The sequence below is a fragment of the Macaca fascicularis genome, chromosome 3, assembly GCF_037993035.2.
Source record: "Macaca fascicularis isolate 582-1 chromosome 3, T2T-MFA8v1.1".
In the NCBI taxonomy this organism is placed as follows: Eukaryota; Metazoa; Chordata; class Mammalia; order Primates; family Cercopithecidae; genus Macaca; species Macaca fascicularis.
In genome coordinates, this window is record NC_088377.1 from 37,637,558 (window position 1) to 37,662,765 (window position 25,208).

At 48.1% G+C, this 25,208-nt stretch overlaps 1 protein-coding gene across 6 annotated transcripts in view; it reads left to right on the forward strand.

Moving 5' to 3' along the window:
* SDK1 (sidekick cell adhesion molecule 1) overlaps positions 1 to 25,208 on the forward strand; it is a 963,824-nt gene that overhangs the window by 804,060 nt on the left and 134,556 nt on the right. For all 6 annotated transcript variants that reach the window (XM_045387966.2, XM_065541579.1, XM_015447042.3 and 3 more), the window contains exons 23-28: positions 4,112 to 4,221; positions 6,737 to 6,887; positions 7,485 to 7,722; positions 20,502 to 20,617; positions 22,461 to 22,650; positions 24,875 to 24,973. In XM_045387966.2, the coding sequence (XP_045243901.2) occupies positions 4,112 to 4,221; positions 6,737 to 6,887; positions 7,485 to 7,722; positions 20,502 to 20,617; positions 22,461 to 22,650; positions 24,875 to 24,973 (904 nt within the window). The remainder of the gene's footprint in view (positions 1 to 4,111; positions 4,222 to 6,736; positions 6,888 to 7,484; positions 7,723 to 20,501; positions 20,618 to 22,460; positions 22,651 to 24,874; positions 24,974 to 25,208) is intronic.

Consider the following 25,208-nt stretch of genomic DNA (forward strand, 5'->3'; position numbering starts at 1 on the left):
GCGTTCCTCCATCTTGTTGATTTCTCCCTCAGGCAGCCCAAAACACACATCCAGGGTGGGGAGGGTGGGGCTGCAGGGACAGACCAGAGGAAGGAGACTTGGAGTCGCTTAGCGAAGGTGAATGAGCATCCGTGGTGCAGCTTGGGGTCTTGGAGAGTAAGTTGAACCTACCAGGTGTCTGTTTTCCCCGACACATGCACAGACCAGGCAAGGACCTGGAAGGCTGCCAGGCAAAGCGCCCACCGGTCACTTGGTACCGTGAGCTACGCATGTGAGTGACGTGCACCCTGACTGCTGGCTCTTCCCTTAGCGCTTACACATCATTGAGTGATAAATAAAAGGTCCTGAATGGACCGTCTGAAATTTTTAAGTCATCCCTTTTTCTTCCTTTCTTCCTTTTTTTTAAAAAATAAAAACAAAAACAAAAAACTTTCTATGAAATCGCCCAGTGCTTTGGTTTAATCCCTAGAGGACTGGTTTCCCTAAGAGGAGCCCACCTAAGTCACCGAGAACTCTAAAACCGCTAAACCAGGCCACGGGGCCCACATTCAACAGGGAAGCACTTTGCACCCAGTAAAATCCAACTGAAAAAATGCGGGGCTTGGTCCTCCCCACTCCCCAGTATCTGGTCCCAGCCTGCCCACGACCCCCATCTCCTCCCCTGAGACACTGCCTAGGCAGCCGGGGGCCTCCCACGGAAGCCTGAGCAGCTGTCTTGCTTGCCCTTCCCTCTGTGCTGTGGTGCGTGTTCTTTACCTGGAGGCCTGTAAGGTGTTGTGAGCTGTGCTGATCTTGCAACAAACACTCGGTGACCTTGAATGAGTCACTCATTTCTGGACCTCGGCTTCTTTCAGCATAGCATGGGCTGGAATAATGTCCTCCAGCTTCCTAGCTTATGGGTGGACCCATTCATGCATCAGTCACACAGATAAATATTGCACGGCCTCGCTGGGTGCGGCAGCTCACGCCTGTAATCCCAGCACTTTGGGAAGCCGAGGCAGGTGAATCACGAGGTCAGGAGATTGAGAGCATCCTGGCTAACACGGTGAATCCCCATCTCTGCTAAAAATACAAAAAATTAGCTGGGTGTGGTGGCGGGCACCTGTAGTCCCAGCTACTCGGGAGGCTGAGGCAGGAGAATGGCATGAGCGGCAGAGCTTGCAGTGAACTGAGATCATGCCACTGCACTCCAGCCTGGGCGACAGAGCAAGACTACGTCTCAAAAAAAAAAAAAAATTATTGCATGGCCCCTCTCCACTGCACACTGTGCCGGGGCCAGAGCTTTCGAGCTGACTTGAGTGAGCTACCCTGAGATCCCCGGATCCTGAAGTTAATTCTCTTTTTGCCCATTAGGATTGGATGGCTCCAATCTCAGCATTCTGCCCCTGGGTCCCTTCCCTCTTCACGGACGCGATGGAGGGAGGCAGCTGCCATGGTGCCACGGGCCCTGACGGGGCATAGGGAGGCCTCAGTCCTGTCTGACTCAAGAGCTAGTCCAGCCCCAGGTTTGCCTAGACCCTTCCCTTCTCCGAGATGGGTGTTCTGTGGAACCTTAATCTATCCACCTAACTCTTGTTTTCTGTGTCTCTGAAGTGAGGATTGGAGAGTTTCGATGGCTACCCCCAGTGCTGAGAACTGGTTCACTTTGGTGCCAGGGGACTTGCCCCCTTCACCTCTAGCTGTGCCAGCTACACAGTCTTTTCCTAATGGCACCGCCCTGTGCTTTTGCCGACTTCGGGGCTGTTCATTATGTACGCTGGTCTCCAGCTCATTCTCTACCAAATGTTTTTGGCCCGTCATTCTACACTTCATTTTACTGTTTCTTTTTTTAATTGAAGTGAAATTCACCTCACGTAAAATTAACCATGTTAAAGAGTACCATTCACAACTCAATAGATTCCCAGTGCCATGCAACCACCATGTCTGTCTAGTTCCAAAATGTCTTTATCATGCCACGAAGAGACCCCACACCCAATAGCAGTCACTTCCCATCCTCTCCTCTCCCCATCCCCTGGCAACCATCAACCTGATTCTGTCTCAATGGATTGAAAGATCCTGGACATTTCATCAAATGGAATCATGTGGTGCGGGGACTTCGGGTCAGGCTTCCTTCACTTTGCATCCATCATGTTTTGAGATTCGTCCATCTGGTAGCAGGTGTGGAGGCTTTGTTCCTTTCTATGGATGAATCCTGCTCCATGGTGCAGAGAGTCCTTTGGTTTATCCACTCAGTGCTGGGCGTTTGCCTTGTTCACGGCTTTGGCTGTTGTGACTGGTGCGCTAGGAGCATGTGCCTGCAGGTATCTGTTAAGACACCTGTTATCTGTTCTCTTGGGTCAATGCCTGGGGACAGAGTTGCTGGCTCATGCGGTGACTCTGTGTGTAACTTTTGGAGGAGCCCCTGACCGTGTGGATGTTTTCAGCTGAGAGCACTGAGAGTTTTGCGCTTTGCCTTTCAAGTTCTCTAGGAAGCAGGCCACCAGCACGCCTGCTTACACAGTCTCCTTTGCATCCATATCTCCAGTTGACCAAGGTTGTTTTGAATTCTCCTGCCACCCTCCCAAGACTTGGCCACCCGCCAACTTGGTTTCCTCTGCACACTTAGTGAGCACGTTTCCTATCCTGTCATTTAAGCCGCTTACGAAGCGTTAAATGCACCAGGCCCCAGGCCGATCCCACTCCAGCAGCCAGTTTGTCCTGACATGCTCTCCATGCTTGCAGCTGGCCTTCTCTGTGTCCCTTTGGGTCCCCCAGAGCCACAGGGTCACACGAGACCAGAGTGTGCTTGTGATGGGGGTGCAGAGATCTCCAAAGAAGAGCTCCAGGGCTCTCCTGGTGGGTACGAGGCCATGGCTGTCTCCCCTGTGACTCCCTGGCACAGCTTGTGTGGCACCGTCAAGGGTGGAGAGAGGGACACGGTCAGCTTGGTGCAGCAGTAGAAGCGGCACTGGCACTTTGGTTTCTTAAAAGCACAAGGATGAGGCCGGGTGCGGTGGCTCATGCCTGTAATCCCAACACTCTGGGAGGCCAAAGCAGGCGGATCACGAGGTCACGAGATGGAGACCATCCTGGCTAACACGGTGAAACCCCGTCTCTACTAAAAATACAAAAAATTAGCTGGGCATGGTGGCGGGCGCCTGTAGTCCCAGCTACTCGGGAGGCTGAGGCAGGAGAATGGCGTGAACCCGGGAGGCAGAACTTGCAGTGAGCTGAGATTGCACCACTGCACTCCAGCCTGGGCAACAGAGCGAGACTCCGTCTCAAAAAAAAAAACAGCACAAGGATGAGTGCGAGGTGGGGCTTGGGGTCAGATTAGGGGAAATGGAATGCTACCGAGCAGGCTGATGGTGTGGAGCTCCCAGACAGGGAGTAAAATTAGCACGGGGCAGACCACGGGGCAGGAGCAAAGACTCGGGAGAGGCAGAAGCTGGGGAACTTGCAGGGCACCCTGCAGGCATCACCAGCAGACCTGGAAAAGGCGAGTCTCTGTTGAAGGAAGTGGCTCTTCCCTCATCAGCGCTGCCAGGAGGCAGTTTCTTTAAATCTTAAGGGGACTGGGCCTGCTGGTCTGGCTTCCAGGGCAGAAGCCTCATCCTTCCCTGCCTAAGGACCTTCCTTATGCCGTGGGCCAGCAATGGCGTCTGTTTGGTGTGTGGTTGGGGTAGAAGCTGGACCCCCAGCCTGTGCTCACCATTCTGTCACTGTTCACCATGGTCCCGGCCAAGTCTTCCTCTCCAGGCTCTCTCTGAGCCCTCACTTGTCAAAGAGAGGAAGGATGAGATGGTATGGACGGTCCCCTCCATCACTGATGGCCTCCAAGTCCTCAGAGGTTTGTTCCCAGGGGTTTCACCCTTTGGGTCCAGTCCTTCTGTGGCCCAGTTCTGGACTGTGAACTTTTGACTAAAACTCACCCAGACTTGATGTTGGGCGTAGCAAGAGCCTGTATCTCCAAGGCATGAGAGGGGATTGTGCAGGACTCAACTCATCCCAGGTGTGGGGACACCTTGCAGCCCTGCCCAGCTCACTAGGTACCAGCAGGTGCACAAGGTCTACAGGGCAGCCTGAGTCCCTAAGGCACGTCTAGCCTATCTCAGTGTCTCACTCTGCACAGGTGGGAGCTATTGGCGACGAGGAGGAGTGGGTCACCCTCTATGAAGAGGAGAATGAGCCTGATGCCCAGACGCTGGAGATCCCAAACCTCACGCCCTACACTCACTACAGGTGAGAACAGCAGTAATAAGCTGTTACAGGAGGAAACGCTGGCAGCCCAGGCAGGTGGCTTCTGTTGGCAATAGTAAAACCCAGTCGTATGCATGCAAATGAGATGTTTCCAAGCGGCAATAACAGTACATCAAAGCCTTAAGGAGCAGGCAGGATGCATAGCTGGGTGTTATTCCAAGGGAAATGATAGGCAGATGTTAGACTCATGAGGCTCCTTCTATCAGTACCAGCTGGCAAAACACCCCATAGAAATGGCCCACTATTATATTAGGCTGAACAGCCAAGAACCACAGGCAGCAGAGACGTGGCACTTTACCAAACTCCACAGCCTCTTGGGACTATTAACATGCCTTGTGCAAACAAAGCAGACGTCCTCGGAAGATTCTTCTGCTCACCTTCCCAGGCAGGGCCCAGGAGCTGCTAGTCTTACTCATCAAGCAATTAACATACCATTTAACCTTTAGCTTCTTGATCCCTGAAACTGATCTGGGCAATAAATCCCTGGCCTTAACAAAGGGTAGGGTGATCATGAACTGTTAGTGCTGTGATCACTTCCCGTAAGGCCTTGGAAGGAGATGGAATTTCCAGTTATCACCAGACGTTGAGTCTGATAATGTCATTGTTCTGCCAGGATGGATACATTTCATACAATTGGAGAATGGAAGAGTAGGAATTACTAATTCAGGGACTAAAAGGTGGAATTACATCCTTGTGAAGAATTTTTCTTTCCAGAACAAAACCAAAGTTAGAGTTTAAAAAAAAAAACAGCCTAATGAGAGATGCTGTTTATCTTGTATTCATTTTAACATCCTTCAGAAGCTTACAACAGACAAATCAAGACACAATACACAGTTTTTTTTAAAGAAAAACGTTCAGCTTAAAATGAGCTGTTGGGATTCAAGACTTACCGTGTGAAATTAACTGAAGCTATATAATGATTTAAAAGATCAGAAACTGTAAGTAGAGATCAGTGTCCCTGTCTGAAACTCAGGTACATTTGGGGAACCTCTATAGCAAATGCGTATGTGCACACTTGGGATTTTTTTTATTGTATGTAAATTGAATTCAAATAATTGTTTATGTATGGATAAAGAAGAGACTGAACTGAAAGCACTCCTGTAGATTTTAGAGAACATCGAACTCCACCCTCATTTTATAGTCAAGGAAATGGAGATCGTCAGATTTGCTGAAGGTCTCACAGTTCCTCATTGGATTGGAATCACAGAGTGCGGTGTGAAGCCTGAAACTTTGATAGAGGCCTCAGTTAACTTAGAAAGTTTGTTCTGCCAAGGTTGAGGATGCGCCCGTGACCCAGCCTCAGGAGATCCTGACAACATGTGCCCAAGGAGATCAGGGCACAGCTTGCTTTTATACATTTTAGGGAGATGTGAGACATCAATCAATATAGGCAAGAAGTGCATTGGTTCAGTCTGGAAAGGTGGGACAGCTTGAAGCAAAGGCAGGAGGACTCCAAGCAGGGGAGGGGGCTTGCAGGTCACAGATAGGTGAGAGACAAAGGGTCGCATTCTTCTGAGTTTCTGATGAGCCTTTCCAAAGGAGGCCGTCAGATCTGCATCTATCTCAGTGACCAGAGGGATGACTTTGAAGAGAATGAGAAGCAGGTTTGCCCCAGGCAGTTTCCAGCTTGATTTTCCTTTTAGCTTAGTGATTTGGGGTTCAAGATATTTTCCTTTCACCCCTCGTTCTTCTCCTGAACCAACAGAAAAAGAGGTTCAGGGTGCCGTTTGGGTCATTTAAAAGGCTAGACTTCAAAACTGCCATTTGCTAGTAACATCTTGACATTCTAATTCAGTCCCATAGCTACTTGCACCTTAACTCCTTGAGGTTTTCCTAAACTTGAATCAGGGCAACTAATAACATTGATTTCTGGACACCCAATCCATCCAACTACATTTCACTTGGAAGTTTAAAATTTTAAAATTGTTGAGTTGCAGTTGATGTACCTGTACCTTTCTTTGAAGGCTTCTAGGGGGAAAAGGCCACATATGCAATTTGCTTTTTTTTTTTTTTTTTTTTTTTTTTTTGAGGCAGAGTGTCGCTCTGTCACCCAGGCTGGAGTGCAGTGGCATGATCTTGGTTCACTGCAACCTCTCCTTCCCCGGTTCAAGCGATTCTCCTGCATCAGCCTCTTAAGTAGCTGTGATTACAGGTGCCCGCCACCATGCCCGGCTAATTTTGGTATTTTTAATAGAGACGAGATTTCGCCATTTTGGCCAGGCTGATCTGGAACTCTTGACCTCAGGTGATCCCCCGCCACCTCCCACCTTGGCCTCCGTAAGTGCTAGGATTACAAGTGTAAGCCACTGCACCTGGCCACAGTTTGCAGTTTTAATGAAACCAGGTGAAAGGAGGGTGTCCTTGAGCAATAGCCTTTATGTATGGGTAGACACCTATCTGAGCCCTCCCTTGAGAAACGGTCAGGGCCTTTGTGGTTTCATTCTTTTCCTTCTTACCTTTGCTTGGCCATAAGTCTCATCAGTGGTTTTGCCTTTAGATTTCGAATGAAGCAAGTGAACATTGTCGGGCCGAGCCCCTACAGTCAGTCTTCCCGGGTCATCCAGACCCTGCAGGCCCCACCCGATGTGGCTCCAACCAGCGTCACGGTCCGGACTGCCAGTGAGACCAGCCTGCGGCTTCGCTGGGTGGTGAGTGGGGGTGAGAAGGGAGGCTGGAGGCACACGGGTCCTGGATTAGCCACGGCACACACTAATCCAGGGCTTAGGAGTTTCTTGGTCACGCCTTTGTCCTAGTCAAAACTAATCTCATCGTCAAACCAAAAAGTATTGCATTTTACAATTAGTGTTGGATCTTAGGCCAGCCCAGGAGATCTGATTAATTAGTAGCATTACTCACTCTCTTCTTGGAACTGAGGAATATTCCTTGGGGCAGGAAAGCTGGTGGTGCCTCACACCGGATCTCTAAGTCCTTAAGCTAGGTCAACATGGAACCAATACTCAGTATTTGTAAGAGAGCCAGCCTGATATTTAATCAGAACATTTGCCCACAAAATTAAGCCAAAATGTATTAAAAGAAATTATATGCAGCCAAAGTTACTGACATGGTTTCATTTAATTCACAGAAGAAAAGTTTCAGGGAAAAATAAAGTAGATGCTTCTAAGACTGTTTCTCCCAGGAATGCCTCCTCCATGGAGTTGGCCTCACAGGACAGGCCCATCCCTTAAGACCTGTGAGGGTGGCAGTTCTGAGATGTCAACTCATCACGGCCCCTTGTTCCTTCCTAGCCCCTGCCAGATTCTCAGTACAACGGGAACCCTGAGTCCGTGGGCTACAGAATTAAGTACTGGCGCTCAGACCTCCAGTCTTCAGCACTGGCCCAAGTCGTCAGTGACCGGCTGGAGAGGGAATTCACCATCGAGGAGCTGGAGGAATGGATGGAATACGAGCTCCAGATGCAGGCCTTCAACGCCGTCGGGGCCGGGCCGTGGAGCGAGGTGGTGCGGGGCCGGACGCGGGAGTCAGGTAAGGGGAAGGCGATTCCCGTCCTGCAGACACCACATTAGAGATGGGGCTGAGGGCCCCTGAGCCTCCAGATCCCAGGCTAGTGGTGTCTCATTGGCCTGTCCCACTTGTGTCTGTCTTGGAGCTTTCCTAATCCTGTGTCAGGCCAGACTCGGCAGGAATTTCCACCTGATTTCATTAGGGCCCCAAGCCATTCATTGGAAACTGGTGATGATTTCCAACAGGGGCTCGACTCACATTACTATTTTCTAAATGAGGGATAATTTTCACTACCAATGATGAAAAGCAAGAATGTGTAAAGATCCTATGGGGAATCTTTAAAATACAAGGTATTCAGGACCTTCTTGTCACAAATTAATAGAGGTAGTAGATTAAGTAATCTAGCCTGTGGTAATAAATAGACCTCTAAAAGTTTAATTGCTTGGACATAATAGGAGTTTATTTCTCACTCATATTGTGGTCTAAGGTGGGTGTTTCTATTTGGTGGGTCGCTCTTTTCCATGAGGTGATTCAGGGACCCAGGCTCTACTGTTCTGTGGGAATAATCTCCATCTGCACCCAGCTGCCAGCAGGGAAAAGAAGGCGAAGAATGGGCCTCTTCAAACCTGTTCAGGAGTGGAACGTCACTGTTCGTCTCAGTCATGGGGCTCTGCCAGTTGCCAGGAAGAAATGGAGACGTGTTTTTGGCCGACCTTGAGTAGACCTCTGCTGCACTGTGCTAATGCTGAAAGTAGCCGCCTAATCTTCTAGGCTTTGCGGACTAACTTCCACCAGCCAACGGTGGGTCAGAGGAGCTTTTCTTGCCCCCCTTGAATTTTTAGAAACCCAAGGGAAGGATGACAATTAACACTCATGAAGGACTCACCGTCACCTGACCCCAGTCCCTTCAGTCTGATCTGAATTAGTGAGGTTCTGTCTGAAGAAGGAATGAACCAGCTGCATCTCTGCCCCACGCTTCTTGGATGAGAGTCACAGCATGTGCTTGATTGCGGAGGGGCTGTTCATTCTGGACTAACCTAGGCTGTTAGAAATATGACTTAAAGTCCTGACTTTGTCCAGACGTGGGATGAAGAGGCAGTATGAAGGGTTGAGATGGTGAACTGGGTCGGTGGCCAGAGGAAAAGGAAATATGACTTAAATTACAAATATGACTTAAATTCCTGACTTTGTCCAGACATGGGATGAAGAGGAGGTATGAAGGGTTGAGATGGTGAACTGGGTCGGTGGCCAGAGGAAAAGGACAAGACTCCCCCACTTCTTCTCCCAGGGAGCCTAGATCCATTTTGCTTATTGATTCAAACCCTCTTATTCACTCTCTTTTCCTTCTCTTCTCTGACTCTCTGCGTTAATGAGAATATTCGGTTCCATTGTTTTTGCTGTCATAGACATGGCTGTTTCCTGGAGACAGCTCCTGAGCCCACCTCCTTTCCTTGGCGCTCCGAGGGGACAGAATCGCCTTGAAGCTGGGGAGTCAAGAGGTGGCCAGGGCCTGCCTACAGCTGTTTCCACCCCGCAGTCCTTGGAAATGCCCTGGGGCCTACCCTGTCCCCCACCCAGAGCCTCCCTGCTTCTGTCCCTGTGCTACAACGCCATGTAAAGAGACAGTCCCCGTGCTGTTGTTTTCAATAGAAAAATTAATTAACTTGCTAGATGCTGGAAACTGCCACAGGAGACACAGTTGGAACTCAGAGTGACTTTGATGGGAAATGGACAGAAAGATGAGCTAGGAAGCCAAGTGCATGTTGGGTATCAGAGAAAAACCTCGCACGGTCAGCGGGAGGAGGCGGAGGACACGGGGGCACAGGGCCTGTTGGCATGGCTGGAGGCGGCTATGGGGGGGACCGCCATCCTCAGGACGGAGGAGTTTAAAAGGGAGGAAAGCATAGACACTTGGGGGGCCCAGGGCTCCCGGGCCTGGCCTGTTTGCTCCAAAGATGAAGAGGGAAACATGGAAGGTGGTGCCGAGGTGGGAGGGCGGCCTCTGAGGACGGCTGGAGGGAGGATGCAGATCAGCTCACAGCAATAAGGAAAGGGACCCTGGAGCCCCAGGCAGTGCCAGCCCCTCACCTCTTCCTGATCTTATCCATGCCAGGTGCTGCGATGGGTGCAGGTGTGCCCAACACCACCCTTCTACCCTCAAGGGGGCCAGGCTGGGGTGAGGAGTCTGTACCCTGGGCTTGGGCCCAGCAGCACCTGGCACACCAAGGGCACCAGCATATGCCCAGTGTATCTGCAGGTGCCACCCGCTCTGTGTGCCATGGCATGGAAGGGCCTGGGAAGCTCTGGATAAAGGCTCCTCTCATCCTTTCTTGTTCATTCCCCAGTTCCCACCAGTGACAGATCTGAACCTGCTGCCACCCTTGTAGGTTTTGCTGTAATGCACACTGGTTTGCATCGCACACAACCCCCTGGGTTTCCTCAACGCTGGTCCACTGTCAGTCACCAGCGGCAAGCAAAAGCTCCTGTGCCACTTTGTGGCTTTATTTCTTCCTACTCTTCTCGGAGTGCAGGAGGTGAGGGTAGACGGGAGGACTCTTAAGCAGTAGCAGGGAGAAGCGGAACCATGGCCGAGTGGGAATGCTCTCAGGGCGTGGCGTGAACCCTGGAGCCCACCAATGAGAGCCCTGGAAGAGCAGCCATGGTGATAACCAGTATGCTTTTGAGAGGACCAGTGTTTCAGGAGGGAACTGCCCAAGCAGTAGGGTTGGGCCCGGTGTCCCTTGGCTCTCCTTCAGACTGCAGCTTTCATTACGTTCCAAAGGAAAGGTGGAGACGCACCAACACACAGCCTGGGATTGTGGTCACGTGGATTTCGAAAACCTCTGTTATCTTCACTATATGAATCTTTGTGACAAAGAAGAGAACTTGAGAAGTTCAGAGGGACAGTTCTAAATCCAGGAAAAGGCAGGCCAAGAAAATATTTATTCAAAATTAAAACTTCTGCTATAACCAACAAAAAATTATAGATAAAATATAACTTTCTGAAATCTTAAATGTATTGGCCAGACACAGTAACCCACACCTATAATCCCAGCACTTTGGGAAGCTGAGTCTGGAGGATTGCTGGAGTCCAGGAGTTCAGTCTAGGCAACATAGTGAGACCCCATCTTTACAAAAAATACAAAAATTAGCCAGGTGTGGTGACATACACCTGTAGTCATAGCTACTTGGGAGGCTGAGGTGGGAAGATGGCTTGGGCCTGGGAGTTTGAGGCTGCAGTGAGCTGTGATTGTGCCACACTCCAGCCTGGCCAACAGAGTGGGACTGTGCCTCAAAAAAATAAGTAAATAAATAAATTCATCAATGCATTCATAAGAAAAACAGGGAAATCCTCAGGTGTCAGAGGCGTAACAGGAACCAGGAAGAGTTCAGCAGGAAGTGTTGGGCTGGTGCTGCAGCTGTCCTGGGTGGGGTGGGGATTGGGCTGGACCTTTCCTGGTGGTTTCAGGACCTAGGATTTGACGAACTTGCAGGAACAAGAGAGTCAGCTTTGAATCTGTGTAAGGGGAGAGTTAGGGCCTAAACTCCTGCACTTGAGACACGGCTCTTGAAGGCCTTACCCTCCTTCCTAGGAGAGGCTGAAACTCTGCCTGCAGAGGTTTGACTGTATGTCTACCTGGACTCTGAGTAGAGAATGAAAAGTCAGTCTGTGTCCTGTGCCCCACTCAGGACTGGGTTTTGAATTTGTATTATATGAATGGCCTGGGAACTCCCAGAACAGAAATTAATGTAACATTTGGTTCCAGAAACCAAAAGCACAAGCAACTAAAGAAAAAGTAGATACATTAGATCTCATCAGAATGAAAACCTTTATGCTTCAAAGAATGTCATAAAGGAAATGAAAAAAACTCCCCAAATGGAAGAAAATATTTGCAAATTATGTATCTCATGAGGGATTTATGTCCAGAATATATAAAGACCTCTTACAACTTCACAACAAAAAGACAAATGACCCAATTAAAAACTGGGCAAAGGATCGGCATAGACATTTCTCCCAAGGAGATTTACAAATGGCCAGCAAGCACATGAAAAGATGTTCAACATCGTGAACTGTTAGGGAAATGCAAATGTAAGCTGTAACGAGATATCACTTCACACTCTAAAATAAGATGGCTAAAATAAGAAAAGCTGGACAATAACAGGTATTGGTGGGCACGGAGAAACTGGAACCCTTGTACATTGCTGGTAGGAATATTAAATGATTCAGAAACGTTGGAAAACAGTTGGCATTCCTCAAAGGGTTGAGCAGGGAGTCACCATGCGACAAAGCAACTCTACTCCTAGGTATGTACCCAAGAGAACAGAAAACATATGTCTACACAAAATCTTGCACATAAATTGTTCATAGCAACTTTATTCACAGTAGCCAAAAAGTGGAAACAACCAAAATATCCCTCAGTGGACAAATGGATAAATAAAATGTGGTCTGTGCATTCAGTGGATGATTCAGCAATAAAAAGGAATGGAATTCTGATACATGCTACAGTGTGGAGGAACCTTGAAAACATTAGGCTAAGTGAAAGAGACCAGGCACAAGAGACCACATATTGTATGATTCTATTTGTAGGAAACATCTAGAACAGGCAAATCTAGAGAGGCAGAAAGTAAATTCATGGTTTCCTAGACTAGGGGACAGCATTTGAGAGGAATGAGAAATGATTGATGATGAAAACAGAGCTGCTTTGGGGGATAATGAGATATTCCAAAGTTCATCGTGATGATGGTTACGCAACTCTGAATTCACTAAAAAAAAGTTGAATTGTACAATTTAGAGGAATGTATGATATATTAATCATCTCACAATAAGGCTTTCAAAAAAAAAAAGCTTAGCCTTCCTGAGATTAATTTTATACAGATAAAATGTTATTAAAATAAGTATAGGCTGGGGGCTGTGATTCATACCTGTAATCCCAACACTTTGGGAGGCGGAGGCAGGAGGGTTACCAGGAGCTTGATACCAGCCTGGGCAACATAGTGAGACCCCATCTCTACAAAATAAAAACAAAAACTACAGAAAATTAGCCAGGCATGGTGGCACATGCCTGTAGTCCCAGCTATTGGGAGGCTGAAACAGGAGGACTGCTTCAGTCCAGGAGGTTGAGCCTGCCGTGAGCTATGATCACACCCCTGCACTCCAGCCTGAGTGACAGAGCAAGACCCTGTCTCTAAAAAAAAATAGTAAGTATGGCTCATAGATTGTACACTTTGCCTATGGTTGGAAAGCCAGGAAGATCTGTGTATAATATCTTCTTACCCTCAGGGAAAACAGTGATCAACTCTTCCTGAAATAGTTACATATCATACCCCAATAAAGGATTTTACTCTCCTCCAAAAATAAAACAAAAAGAAAACACACAAAAAACTAAAGAAATATGGTTTCAGGCCAGACCATCTGGGCAACCAACAGAGGTAAAAATGATTCCTCTCGGGAGAGATATTGCCAAAACCAAATTATCCAAAATGAAAATCAAGTCTTTTTAAAGATGAATCACAATTGTCAAGCACACAGGCAATAATTTGCCATGAGTAAAAATGACCAGCTTTAAAAAGAGAGAAAGAGAAAGATAGAGGGCTTCGATTACATTAAAATACATACAAGTCTGAGAGAAAATATACAATAACTACATTTAAAATTATTAAAGTCTTAAATAAAGCATTAAAATTTTAAGTAAAGATTAAGGTACCGTTTCTTAAAGCAGTTTTTTTTTAGAAAAAATAAATGGGACACAATCATTGAAAATGAAAGCAGTTTAGACACTGCCAAAAAGAGAATTACCAAATTAGAAGCTAGATTTGAATAAATAACTCTTAAAACAACATAAAGACAGAAGATTGAAAGTAGATTAAAAGACATAAAGAACAGAATGAGATCTACCAGATAGCTAATAGGACTCAAAAGGGAAAGAGGAAGAAAATGAGAGTTACAAAATACACAGAGATAATAGCTGAGAAAGTCCAGGGTTGATGGAAAGCGTTATTTACAAGACTGAAGAAACACCAATCCTGAGTGGAGTAAATAAAACTGAATTCATATCAAAATGTATTTGGTACAACTGTAAAATGCCTAAGAGAAAATCTTAAAAACAGTTGGAGTGAAAGGCAGATAATCACAAAGGCAAGACTATTTGACTGAGGTAACTACTCAGGAACAACAGAGGCCAGAAGACAATGAGATGGTAATCTTGAAGGAGCTAAAAGCAAATAACTGTCAGTCTCAAATTTTATACCCAGCTGAACTAATCTTCCAGGATTTTATCCAGAAAACAGCAAAGTAAATGCTATATAAAAATGGAGACAATTTAATCAAACTAGAAATATCATTTTGAAAATTTTTTGAATAACACTCTTTTTTTTTTTTTTTTTTGAGATGAATCTCACTCTGTCACCTGGGCTGGAGTGCAGTGGCATGATCTTGGCTCACTGCAACCTCTGCCTCCTGGGTACAAGTGATTCTCCTGCCTTAGCCTCCCAAGTAGCTGGGATTACAGGTGCCCGCCACCATGACCAGCTAATTTTGTATTTTTAGTAGAGATGGGGTTTCACTATGTTGGCCAGGCTGGTCTTGAACTCCTGACCTCAAGTGATCTGCCCACCTTGGTTTCCCAAGGTGCTGGGATTACAGGCATGAGCCACCACACCTGGCCAAGAACCCTCTTTAAAAAAAAAGGAAACCTATGGCAAAACTGCTGATTTGAAACTCTCTCTCTCTTTTTTTCTTTCTTTTTTTAACATTTCCAGCTGTTGGAAACCTATCTTATAGAGTCAAGAGAATGCAGAGGATAATATTTTATGTGTAAATGTATTCCAGGTTTTTTTTCTTCTGACTTTGTTCTTTTCAGACAATCTTATATCATCTTTTACTCAAGAACCCTGAGGAGACTTTCTCTAGCAATGTTGTTTATTTTTGTAGACACTGCTATGTTTTAATTAATATTGAGATATAGATTTTGTATCAAAAAAAGCAAGTGGATTTACCTTTGTCCTAGCTGATTGTAGCATGTATGGTGATATGGTTTGGCTCTGTGTCCCCACCCAAATCTCATCTCAAACTGTAATCTCCACATGTCAAAGGAGGGACCTGGTGGAGGTGATTGGATCATGGAGACAATTTCCCCCATGCTGTTCTCATGATAGTGAGTGAGTTCTCACAAGATCTGATGGTTTTATAAGGGGCTCTTCCTCCTTTGCCCTCTCTTCTCTCTTCTGCTGGCATGTGAAGAAGTTCCTTGCTTCCCCTTCACCTTCCGCCATGATTGTGTTTCCTGAAGCCTTCCCAGACATGCATAACTGTGAGTCAGTTAAACTTCTTTCCTTTATAAATTACCCAGTCTTGGGTATTTATTTATCACAGTGTGAAAATGGACTGATATATATGGCTAGAGGGAAATCACATAGAGCCCTTGCAGAATCCACTGTGTCAGCCTCACTGTTTTTCTGTTCATAGTTCATGTTCTGTTCACTTGTTGGGAAGATTTTGATCAAGAGTAGGAATTGTTCTTGCAACTGAAGCTGTGTTTTGTCAGTTATTACATTTTTTTCTTATTTTGAGGGTTATAGCTTACAGAAAGGTATTTTTTAGTTTTTAGTTGAATTTCTGTTTAATTAGAAACTTTGGTGCAACACATATCACTCTGGGAAAAAAAGTTTTGGTTCATGTGTTTCCATCAAAAATTTTATAATTGGGTTATTGATCTTCATTTCAAGATGTGGATGATTCAGATTCTGGACATGTTGAATGCTGGAATAACTAGCTCCCAGGGACCCCTCTTGGACCACTCTCTCCTCTGGTTGGTGCTGGTGCTCTGTCTCTGTCCCTCCTTCCACATGCGGAATCTCAGGGGCCCAGATGCTGCAGGACTTCAGCTCCCCCACCTTGTGTTTAGCTCATCAGAATGGAGATTTCACAGCCTTCTTCTCTGGGAATCTCCCCACCTGTGACTGGCAAGGCCCTCCCAGGTGCAGCAGTTTTGACTTTGTGCCTTCCTTGGCCCTACTAACATCTGACACTTACCCTCCCCAGCAGAAAACTCAGGGTTTTTTTTAAATGGGGGGAGGCAGGGAGGAGATGGGGAGGTGAAGGGGTTGCCAGGGCGGAATGGTGGAGTGGACCCAATGGAGAGGGAGAGGGATTGGAGAGAGAATAAAACCACGGCACTTTGTCTGAAATAAGTCTCCCCTCAATGGAAATAGCAGCTCCTGGGAGCTCAGGAATGGTCCAGTGGGCAAGAGTGCTGAAAACATGCAGGGAACACAGAGCAGAATGCTCGAAGCCACATTTCAATGAAGTTTACAGTTTTGAAGTGCAGTTTAACAGGTTCTGTGACATGATATATTATGATATATTCTAAGGATAAATGAGGCCTTCAAAACCAAGAGAAACCACATGAGGAGGAACAGCGAGCTGCGTAGTGTGAAATGCTACAGAGGGGAGAGAAAAAAATGAAGGGGAAAAGAAGCCATGGAATGGCTTTGTTTTTAATGAAAGGGGAATTCCCAAGAACATCTCAAAACGTAAGATGTCAGGTTGGAAAGGGAGTTAAATCTACTTCAAAATAGATGATGGGTAAGAGGTTTCTTTTTCAGTTCTTGAAAACTTGCAACTTCATGGCAGATCTTGTCCTGGTAGGATTTAAATGCGCTGAAATTTCCATCCTGAACTCTGCCATCTTCTCCACTTTAGCCACCTCACCTCCCTGTCTCTGTGTGAGAAATTCAGCCGCGTTCAAAGCCCAGTCAGTGTCCAAATTGCTGCAATCCCCAAGTTGCCCTCATTCTCCAAGGACAGGGTTGGCTCTCCAGTAAACACGTGCTCATCCCACCACATCTTAGAAAAACAGCCGTGATTTGTAGGTCTGTAGGGAGAATTGGGCACTTACAGTTTCAAAGAGTGACCCACAGGAAGCGGTTAAGGATTACAGAAGTGGACCATTTGTGTTGCTGTGACAATGGCCTTTTTACAGACAGGGACAGAGGTTTTAGAACCTGGTACCAACATCTTGGGCATACAGTATTTGGTGTTCTTACCTTATTCTAAATAAATTCGGATACGTTGTAGGTTTACATTTTTTTTTTTTAATGTTAGTGCCCCCTTTAGCTCATAGTTGATTCAAGGTCTCAGTTTATTCAACTTTTGTATAAAATGAGCAATGTGCAAGCCATTTCCTGGTAACAGCCATGGTGGCATTTAAGACACCCCGTGGGAGCTCCGTGCAGGCCCAGGGAGCACGAGCGAGCCGGGTGGAGCCACAGCTGGAAGACAATGGGGACTCGGGGCTGCTTCTGTGACAAGCCCCCTTCCTCTTTGGAGAACTGAGCAAACTTAACATTGCAAGTATGTTTCCGTGACACACCTCTTGTGTGACACCTCTCTGCTCTAATAAATTGATACTATTTCATTGAAGCACTGAGTAACTGAATGAAGGACTCTCAACTGACATATTTGGGAAGATTGGACTGGCTGGCATTATCTCCCTCCAAAAATAGAAGGGGGCTCACAGTGGTTTTATAGTGACAGGCATAACTAGGGTTTTTCTATTTTGTGGACACATTCACTGACTGACACTCAGCAGCCGATCTAATGTCCATGCAGGGAAGGTGGTAGGGAGAGAAGAGGAGGGAGAGATGCTTCCTCCCAGGGCTCTCAGCACCAGGGAACGGGCCCCTTCCTGGGGGCAGGCATGAGGCTTAGTCATCCTCAGCCACTGGCCTTGTTAGGCTGTGGCCTGCTATGGGGCCGCCCTTTCTTGCCCCTCCCTTGTTTAGGGAAACACTGGTTTGTAGTGGTGAGGGGAGAAGCTTCCCACACAGCATGAGAACAGCTCTTCTAGGATGCACACGAACCCTGGCATTGTCTTAAAGACTGTGTTCGTGTCGTAGCAGAATACCCCAAACGGGGTGGCTTAAATGACAAAAATGTATTCTGTCACCATTCTGGAAGGTGGAATCTGAGCTGGAGGTGTCGGCAGGGCCGTGATCCCCCTGAAGACTTGGGAAGGATCTGTCTTCGGCCCCACTCCAGCACCTGGTGGTTCCGTGGCTCGGGAAGCCTCCCTCCCACATCCCCACGGAGTTCTCCCTGTGTGTGTCTGTCTCCTCCCAAGGCACTCTCCCTGTGTGTGTGTCTGTGTACAAATTCCTTATATGGACACTAGTCATATTGGATCAGGGGCCCACCCTATGCGGTATGACTGCATCTTAACTAGTTACATCTGCAACAATTGTGTCTCCAAATAAGGTCACCTTCTGAGGTACCGGAGGTTGGGATCACAAAATAAGGATTCAGGGGGCACACAGTTCAATCCATAACAAAGATCAAACTACCGTCATATAGACAATCTTGCAATCAAATGTCACAGGTTGCATTATTGTGCAACCCCCCCACCATGTTACTTTCTGTCTTCAGACTAACTAACAGTGCTACCCTCTCAGTCTCCGTGTAATGAGGAAGTCTGAATGTCTGAAGTAATGGATGTGTGAATGGATGGATGGATACATGATGGGTGAATGGATGGATGGACGGATGGATGGATAGATGGATGGTAAATGAATGAATGAGTGGATGGATAGATGGGTGGGTGGATGGATGGATGGATGGATGGATGGATGCGTGATGAGTGGATGGTTGGATGTATGGATGGGTAGATGGCTGGATGGATGATGGATGGATGAGTGAATGGATGGATGAATGATTAGATGGATGGATGGATGGATGATGGGTGGATGAATGGATGGATGATGGATGGGTGAATGGATGAATGGATGGATGGATGGATGGATGGGTGATGAGTGGATCCATGGATGAATGGATGATGGATGAGTGAATGGATGGATGGGTAAATAGATGGATGGATGAATAGATAGATGGATGGGTGATGGATGGATGGATGGCTGATGGGTGGATGGATGAATGATGGATAGAGGAGTGAATGGATGGATGGGTGAATGGATGGATGATGGGTGGATGGATGGATGATAGATGGGTGAATGGATGGATGGATGAATAGACGGATGGGTGATGGATGGATGGATGGATGGGTGATTGGTGGATGGATGGATGATGGATGGATGAGTGAATGGATGGATGGGTGAATGGATGGATGGATGAATAGATGGATGGATGGGTGATGGATGGGTGATGGATGGATGGAAGGATGATGAATGGATGAGTGAATGGATGGATGGGTGAATGGATGGATGATGGGTGGATGGATGGATGGATGATGGATGAGTGAATGGATGGATGGGTGAATGGATGGATGGATGAATAGACGGATGGATGGGTGATGGATGGATGGATGGATGGGTGAATGCATGGATGGATGGATGGATGGATAGATAGATGGATCAATCGATTTATGGATGGATGGATGGATGGATGGATGGATGGATGGATGGATGGATGAGTGGGTCTATGAAAGAGCAGAGGAAGCCCTCACGAGTGCTCCTGCTATTCTTGGTGCATGCGTGCCTCCTGCTGTTCTTGAAACCCTAGGAAGTCTTGCAAAAGAGAAGGGAACAGATGCTTCCACTCACCTCTGTGTTCCAGCGCCCTACCAGGCACCTCAGTGTTTGCTTTCATTCTCACTCTATAGGCTAGGACTGGTCATAGCATCCTCCTTTCACTTTCTTCAAAACAACTAGCTATTGATCACCTGCTGACCAACAACTGCTGGCCACCAGGAGGGGAGAGTGAGAAGACTCTAAGGAAGGAAGGTAGGCCAGCCTTAGCCTTTCACAAATGGGACAACTGAGGCACAGGTGATCGGAGCAGCATCCCCGGCTCCAGTATAAGAAAATGATCTTACATGTGGGCCGGGCACGGTGGCTCACGCCTGTAATCCCAGCATTCTGGGAGGCCGAGGCAGACAGATCACTTGAGGTCAGGCATTCGAGACCAGCCTGGCCAACATGGTAAAACCCCATCTCTACTAAAAATACAAAAATCAGCCAGGCGTGGTGGCGCATGTGTGTAATCCCAGCTACTTGGGAGGCTGAGGCAGGAGAATGGCTTGCCCCCAGGAGGCGGAAGTTGCAGTGAACCGAGATCGCACCACTGCACTCTAGTCTCAAAAAAAAAAAAAAAAAAAAGGAAAGAAGAAAAGGAAATTATCTTACATGTACATGGGTCAAGAATGACATGGCTGGCCTCTGCTGCCCATCTCCTTGTAGAGAAGCATTAATTAAAATGGATTCAATGCAATTTTCTCAGCTTTAGTTTTCTCATCTGTAGAAAAGGGGTAATGATACCTACTTCATTGGGATCATTGTGGGATTAGATGCAATTATGTGACTGAAGGCAGTTGGCACAGACAGGCACCGGATAAGCACCTAGTCAACCTACTCTCCCTTTCCCTTCTTTTGTGTAAATCCTCACGTCCCCTCCTCTCTTCAGCCTCTCCTGTCTCTATCACGGAATACCAGGTTTAGAGCTGTCAGTGAAATGGCATGTGTCTGAAGGTGAGGATTTCCTATTTGAGATAAAAGTCTGCAGTTTCCACAAGTTAATACAGCAAACAGACCAAGCATCTTTTTTTTTTTTTCTTGCTGGGTGGACTCAGGTAAAATTGAGCTGCTAAGTACCCAGGATTTATGGAATTTGTTGCTAATATTAAAGAGATTTACATGTCCGTTATACTCCTGCAGATTTAATCTGATCACTACAAAATGCTCAGAATACATTGCTATTTCAAGGACAACTAGATTATTTGGGTGAAAGCTGGATCTTTGTACGTAGATACTCTGGACTTTGGATGCCAATCTACTTCATTGGTTCTTTGCAGTTCCTTCAGCCGCCCCTGAGAACGTGTCAGCTGAGGCTGTCAGCTCGACACAGATTTTACTGACATGGGCTTCCGTGCCGGAACAGGACCAGAATGGGCTCATACTGGGCTACAAGGTGCGTGATGGGATGACCTCCCTTTGCTTAAAGAATGGGCTGGGGAAATGCGACCACGTGCCATTCCCCCAAAGCAGCAAGCTTCCTCTTCTTCAGCAGATCTGCAGTGCCGGCCAGTTTGTGACTTTTATTAGGACATCCAGTTGTCTTATCTAAGCCTCATTGCAGTCTGGGAATTAGGCGTCGGTATAACCACACCACAAACGCCAAAACAGGGTGCCAGAAGAAAAGCGCAGCCGGAGTGGACCTGACCTCGGGGCCTCGGTGTCGTGGGCCAGTTACTGAAACCCGTGCCTGTGTCTCCCCGCTTGTAAAACGGGAATAATGATGGTAGCTTTGTCCTGGAGTTAGTGTGAGAATTCAGTGGGTCTTTTACACAGCACGCCTTGCTGGTGTGAAGGGCTGGGCGAGGTGGATCGCTGTGTGTGTGTTTCTATGTGTGTCGTCATGGTCCTAGCAATGGCATCCACTGGAAGGGTTGAATCTGTCCCAGCTTCTTGGGGGAGCCATTTCTGGGTTCCACCTTCCATACATCCACCCCAACCCTTTAAAACCCTGTTCTGTTCCTCATTCCATTACTCAGGGGCGACAGGCTCTGTCTCCCCGTCTGCTCCTTGGCTCAGCAATGCCAAGCATCAGAATGAGCTTTTCTGGACCCGGCCAGCAAGGCCATGCTTGTCTCAGTGCTGCTGCCTGGGTTTTGAGCGTGCCTCCTCCACCTTTCCATACTTCACATCCCTATTCTTTGTTTCCCCAGCCTGCTCTCCTGTGTCTTCCCCCTTCCCCGGGCGTTCTAAGCGCGCCCTGCTGGCTCTGTGACACATGGCAGTCCCGTTGAGGGGGTTCAGTGACCAAAACTCCACACCACATTCCTGGGGCCCAGAGAAACGTGCTTGCTGTGCTATTTTCAAACGGCTCCCTGGTGATGCTATCCTTTATGGCCTTCCATGTCCCTGATCTCAGGGAGCAGTTCCGAGAGGGTGGGCGTTGAGTGAAGACTTAGCAGGAGGCCCTGGAGCAGAGCAGCTTGGGGTGAGGTGCCCTGGAGCAGAGCAGCTTGGGGTGGGGTGCCCTGGAGGAGAGCAGATTGGGATGGGATGCCCTGGAGGAGAGCAGCTTGGGGTGGGGTGCCCTGGAGCAGAGCAGCTTGGGGTGGGGTGCCCTGGAGCAGAGCAGCTTGAGGTGGGATGCCTTGGAGCAGAGCAGCTTGGGGTGGGGTGCCCTGGAGCAGAGCAGCTTGGGGTAGGGTGCTCTGGAGTAGAGCAGCTTGGGGTGGGGTGCCCTGGAGGAGAGCAGCTTGGGGTGGGGTGCTCTGGAGTAGAGCAGCTTGGGGTGGGGTGCCCTGGAGGAGAGCAGCTTGGGGTGGGGTGCCTACAGCCTGCACAACTGCAGATGGCCCAAGGAGGCCGGAGCTCCCGGTTGTGTGAGGATAGCAGGTCTTCTGTGGCAGGAACCCAGCTTCCATGGCTGGGAAACCCAGGGGGCTGCTGGCTCCTGTGGCAGGAAGCAGAATGTGACTGAGTTCATAATCGAGTCTGTGTTAGTGGCTGTGGTTGGCACGGCTGCAGTGGGGCCTCCGATCTTGCAGATCACGACCAGGCAGCAGGCGCGCCAAGGTATGGGCACTAACTCAGACTCCCCTGGAGTGCAGTCACTTCACCACCGCCTTCCTTCCCAAACGCCAGCGTGGACAAATGAGATCCACAAGCCCTGCCCACAGCCATCCTCAGGGAGAAAGCACAGTTGGCTGGGCCTTGATTCACGAAGGTGGCCTGCCCCGTGCCATGGCGGTCCCTCTTGGCACCCTCCTCCTTATAACCCTCACATTGTGTCGATGCCACAGATCCTGTTCCGGGCCAAAGACCTGGATCCCGAGCCCAGGAGCCACACCGTGCGAGGGAACTACACGCAGTCGGCCCTGCTGGCAGGCCTGCGCAAGTTCGTGCTCTACGAGCTCCAGGTGCTGGCGTTCACCCGCATCGGGAACGGGGTCCCCAGCACGCCCCTCATCCTGGAGCGCACCAAAGACGATGGTAGGTCCAGGGTTCGCGCCTTCGGGAGCCTTGCTGCCTCCCAGGTTGGCCTCTCCAATGCAAACAATTTGAATTGTCGCTTTTAACTTAATTTTCAAACCACTTTCTTTTGCAGTTGAGGGAAACAAAGCAAAATTGTTTTTCAGTCGCTGAGCACTTCTATGGCCAATTTCAGCCTGGAGTGGATTTTTACAGCCTAATTATGAACCTGGGCAGAGTTTCCCTCGTAACTCTGCCATGGGCAGCGCTGGGGAGAGCAGGAAAGGCTGGGGGCCGGGCTAAGCTGTGGATGCGAGCTGTGGACGCTCCTCTTGGCGGGGGCTTCACGTATCTAGTGTAGTGCCCCCTTATCCAGCAACATATCCCAGGACCCCCAGGGGATGCCTGAAACTGCAGATAAGAGGGGACTACTATAGTTTAAAAAATCCACAGTGGACCTCGTGCCTTAATTCTCAGTACTGCCCCGGTCTCACTGTTTGCATTGTGGGAGGTAATTAGAAGTTGTAGAAAGCCCCATGTTTGACGGCTCAGGGTCCCCAGCTCCCTGCGTTTCCAGACCTGAATAACAAGCACGCCTTGCCAGCTTTGTTTTCATGGAACTCTAAATCATCGGTAAATATGTTTTCCCACTTTGCAGATGTCAAACATGTAAAGGTTAGCGTCTCTACATTTTCACTATTAGACAGACTGTAATGAATACATCAGGGGGAGAAGTACTGATCTCCCCCATTGCCAAAAAAACACCCTCTATGGGGATCAGAGTGGCTGAAGAAGTGAAATAACCATAGGTTTTCTTAAGCATCTTTGCTGAGTAACTAAATGAGCCCGAAAATCCTCTTAACTGCTGAGTGGAAAGCGCTGTCTCCACGTTGCTCAGAGAGCACCGCCCCCATCCTTGCCTCGCCTCAGGGAGAGACAGGAACCCTGCAGAAGGCTTTGTCCATCCTCCCCTGACACAGGATCTCAGGCTAGAGGAGGATCCAGGAGGGAAAAGGAATGTGGATGTTGCTTCCTTTCAAAACTCTTTCCAGCTCCAGTGTATTCCAGGTTCCCCAGATGAAAGTAAAAAGGGGCATATTAGAAACTGTAACAGCAGGCCCAAGGCCACTGTTCCCTCCTGAAGCAGGCACTGGTGAGTCCTGGAATGCTGCCGCTTCCCCTCCCACAGCGCTCCCATAGACCTGCCTTTCCTCCTCTGCATTCCAGCGTAATCCCCGTAAACAGCCCAGGAGAGGGCTCAGGGGAGCAACGCTACTTAAGACTGAAGTCAGTGTTTGCGTATCTGTGACTTAGTCCTGGTTGCGAGCCTGGTGGCCTCCTTCAAACATTTATTTCACCGCAAACTAGGCGTCATAACACACATTCAAAATTTAAAATACCATTCCCAGCTTCATAGCCGGGGACAGAAGTCAGCAGCCCAGAATGACGAACATGCATCCTTTTATTTTCACATTGATTGTTTCATGCCCATTGCCTCTTACCTGGGAATCAATCAGTTATTAATTCCAACAAGAAGCTCTCATATTGGCCACACACTTACTTGCCTGTTCGTTTAAGTAAATGTATTTTATGAGGGCTACGACCCTATTATTCAGCAGTTCCACCACACCTAACTGCTTTTTGAATTATTGGCGCACCGAACCACACACAAGAATTATTATATGCATTTGTGCACATCAACTCTTAATTATCTAGGATGATGCAGGAGAGAGGTGGCATGCCTACGAGAAAAATGATTGAGGATAAACGTGTTCTTCCATCAGAAATTCTAACCTCCGTTACAGTTGGGAGGAACTTCAGGCCGCCTTATCTACCACCTGCTTTGCAGACATCAAACCCAGTAAGGGAATCGGAGCTCAGATGAGGGAAATCCTTCCTCTCAACCTGATGTTTGCTGTCAGAGTCATTTAGTGACTGGTCTACTTGTGTCCTGGTAGGCTGGTCACACTCACGCTCTTCCTGGCATAGTTCATGAGCCCTGCTTTTGAGTCTTGGAAAGCAGATGGGCAGGGTTTAAAGGAAGTGTTTGCTCAAGATTCTTAAGGAGCCACACTACCGGTGAGGTTCCAAAGTCATCAGTCCAAAACTTTAGAGGGTTCTAAACCCATGACACTGTAGCCTGTGGTAGTTCGTGCACCCAGCTGACCCTCAGAGTCCTGTGGAACCTGTCACGCACCTAAGGAACATTGTCTTGACATCTGAATCCCTGTGGTTTTCCCTTCAGCTCCAGGCCCACCAGTGAGGCTCGTATTCCCCGAAGTGAGACTCACCTCCGTGCGGATTGTGTGGCAACCTCCGGAGGAGCCCAACGGCATCATCCTGGGTAAGGGAGCGGCGGTGGCCGGGCATGGTGGCTCAGGCCTCTCATCCCAGCACCTTGGGAGACCGAGGCAGGCCAATTGCTTGAGCCCGGGAGTTCAAGACCAGCCTGGGCAACACTGTGAGACCCCATCACTACAAAAAAAAAAAATTCAAACTATTAGCTGGGCATGGTGGCATGTACCTATTGGTCCCAGCTACTTGGGAAGCTGAGGTGAGAGGATCGCTTGAGCCCAGGA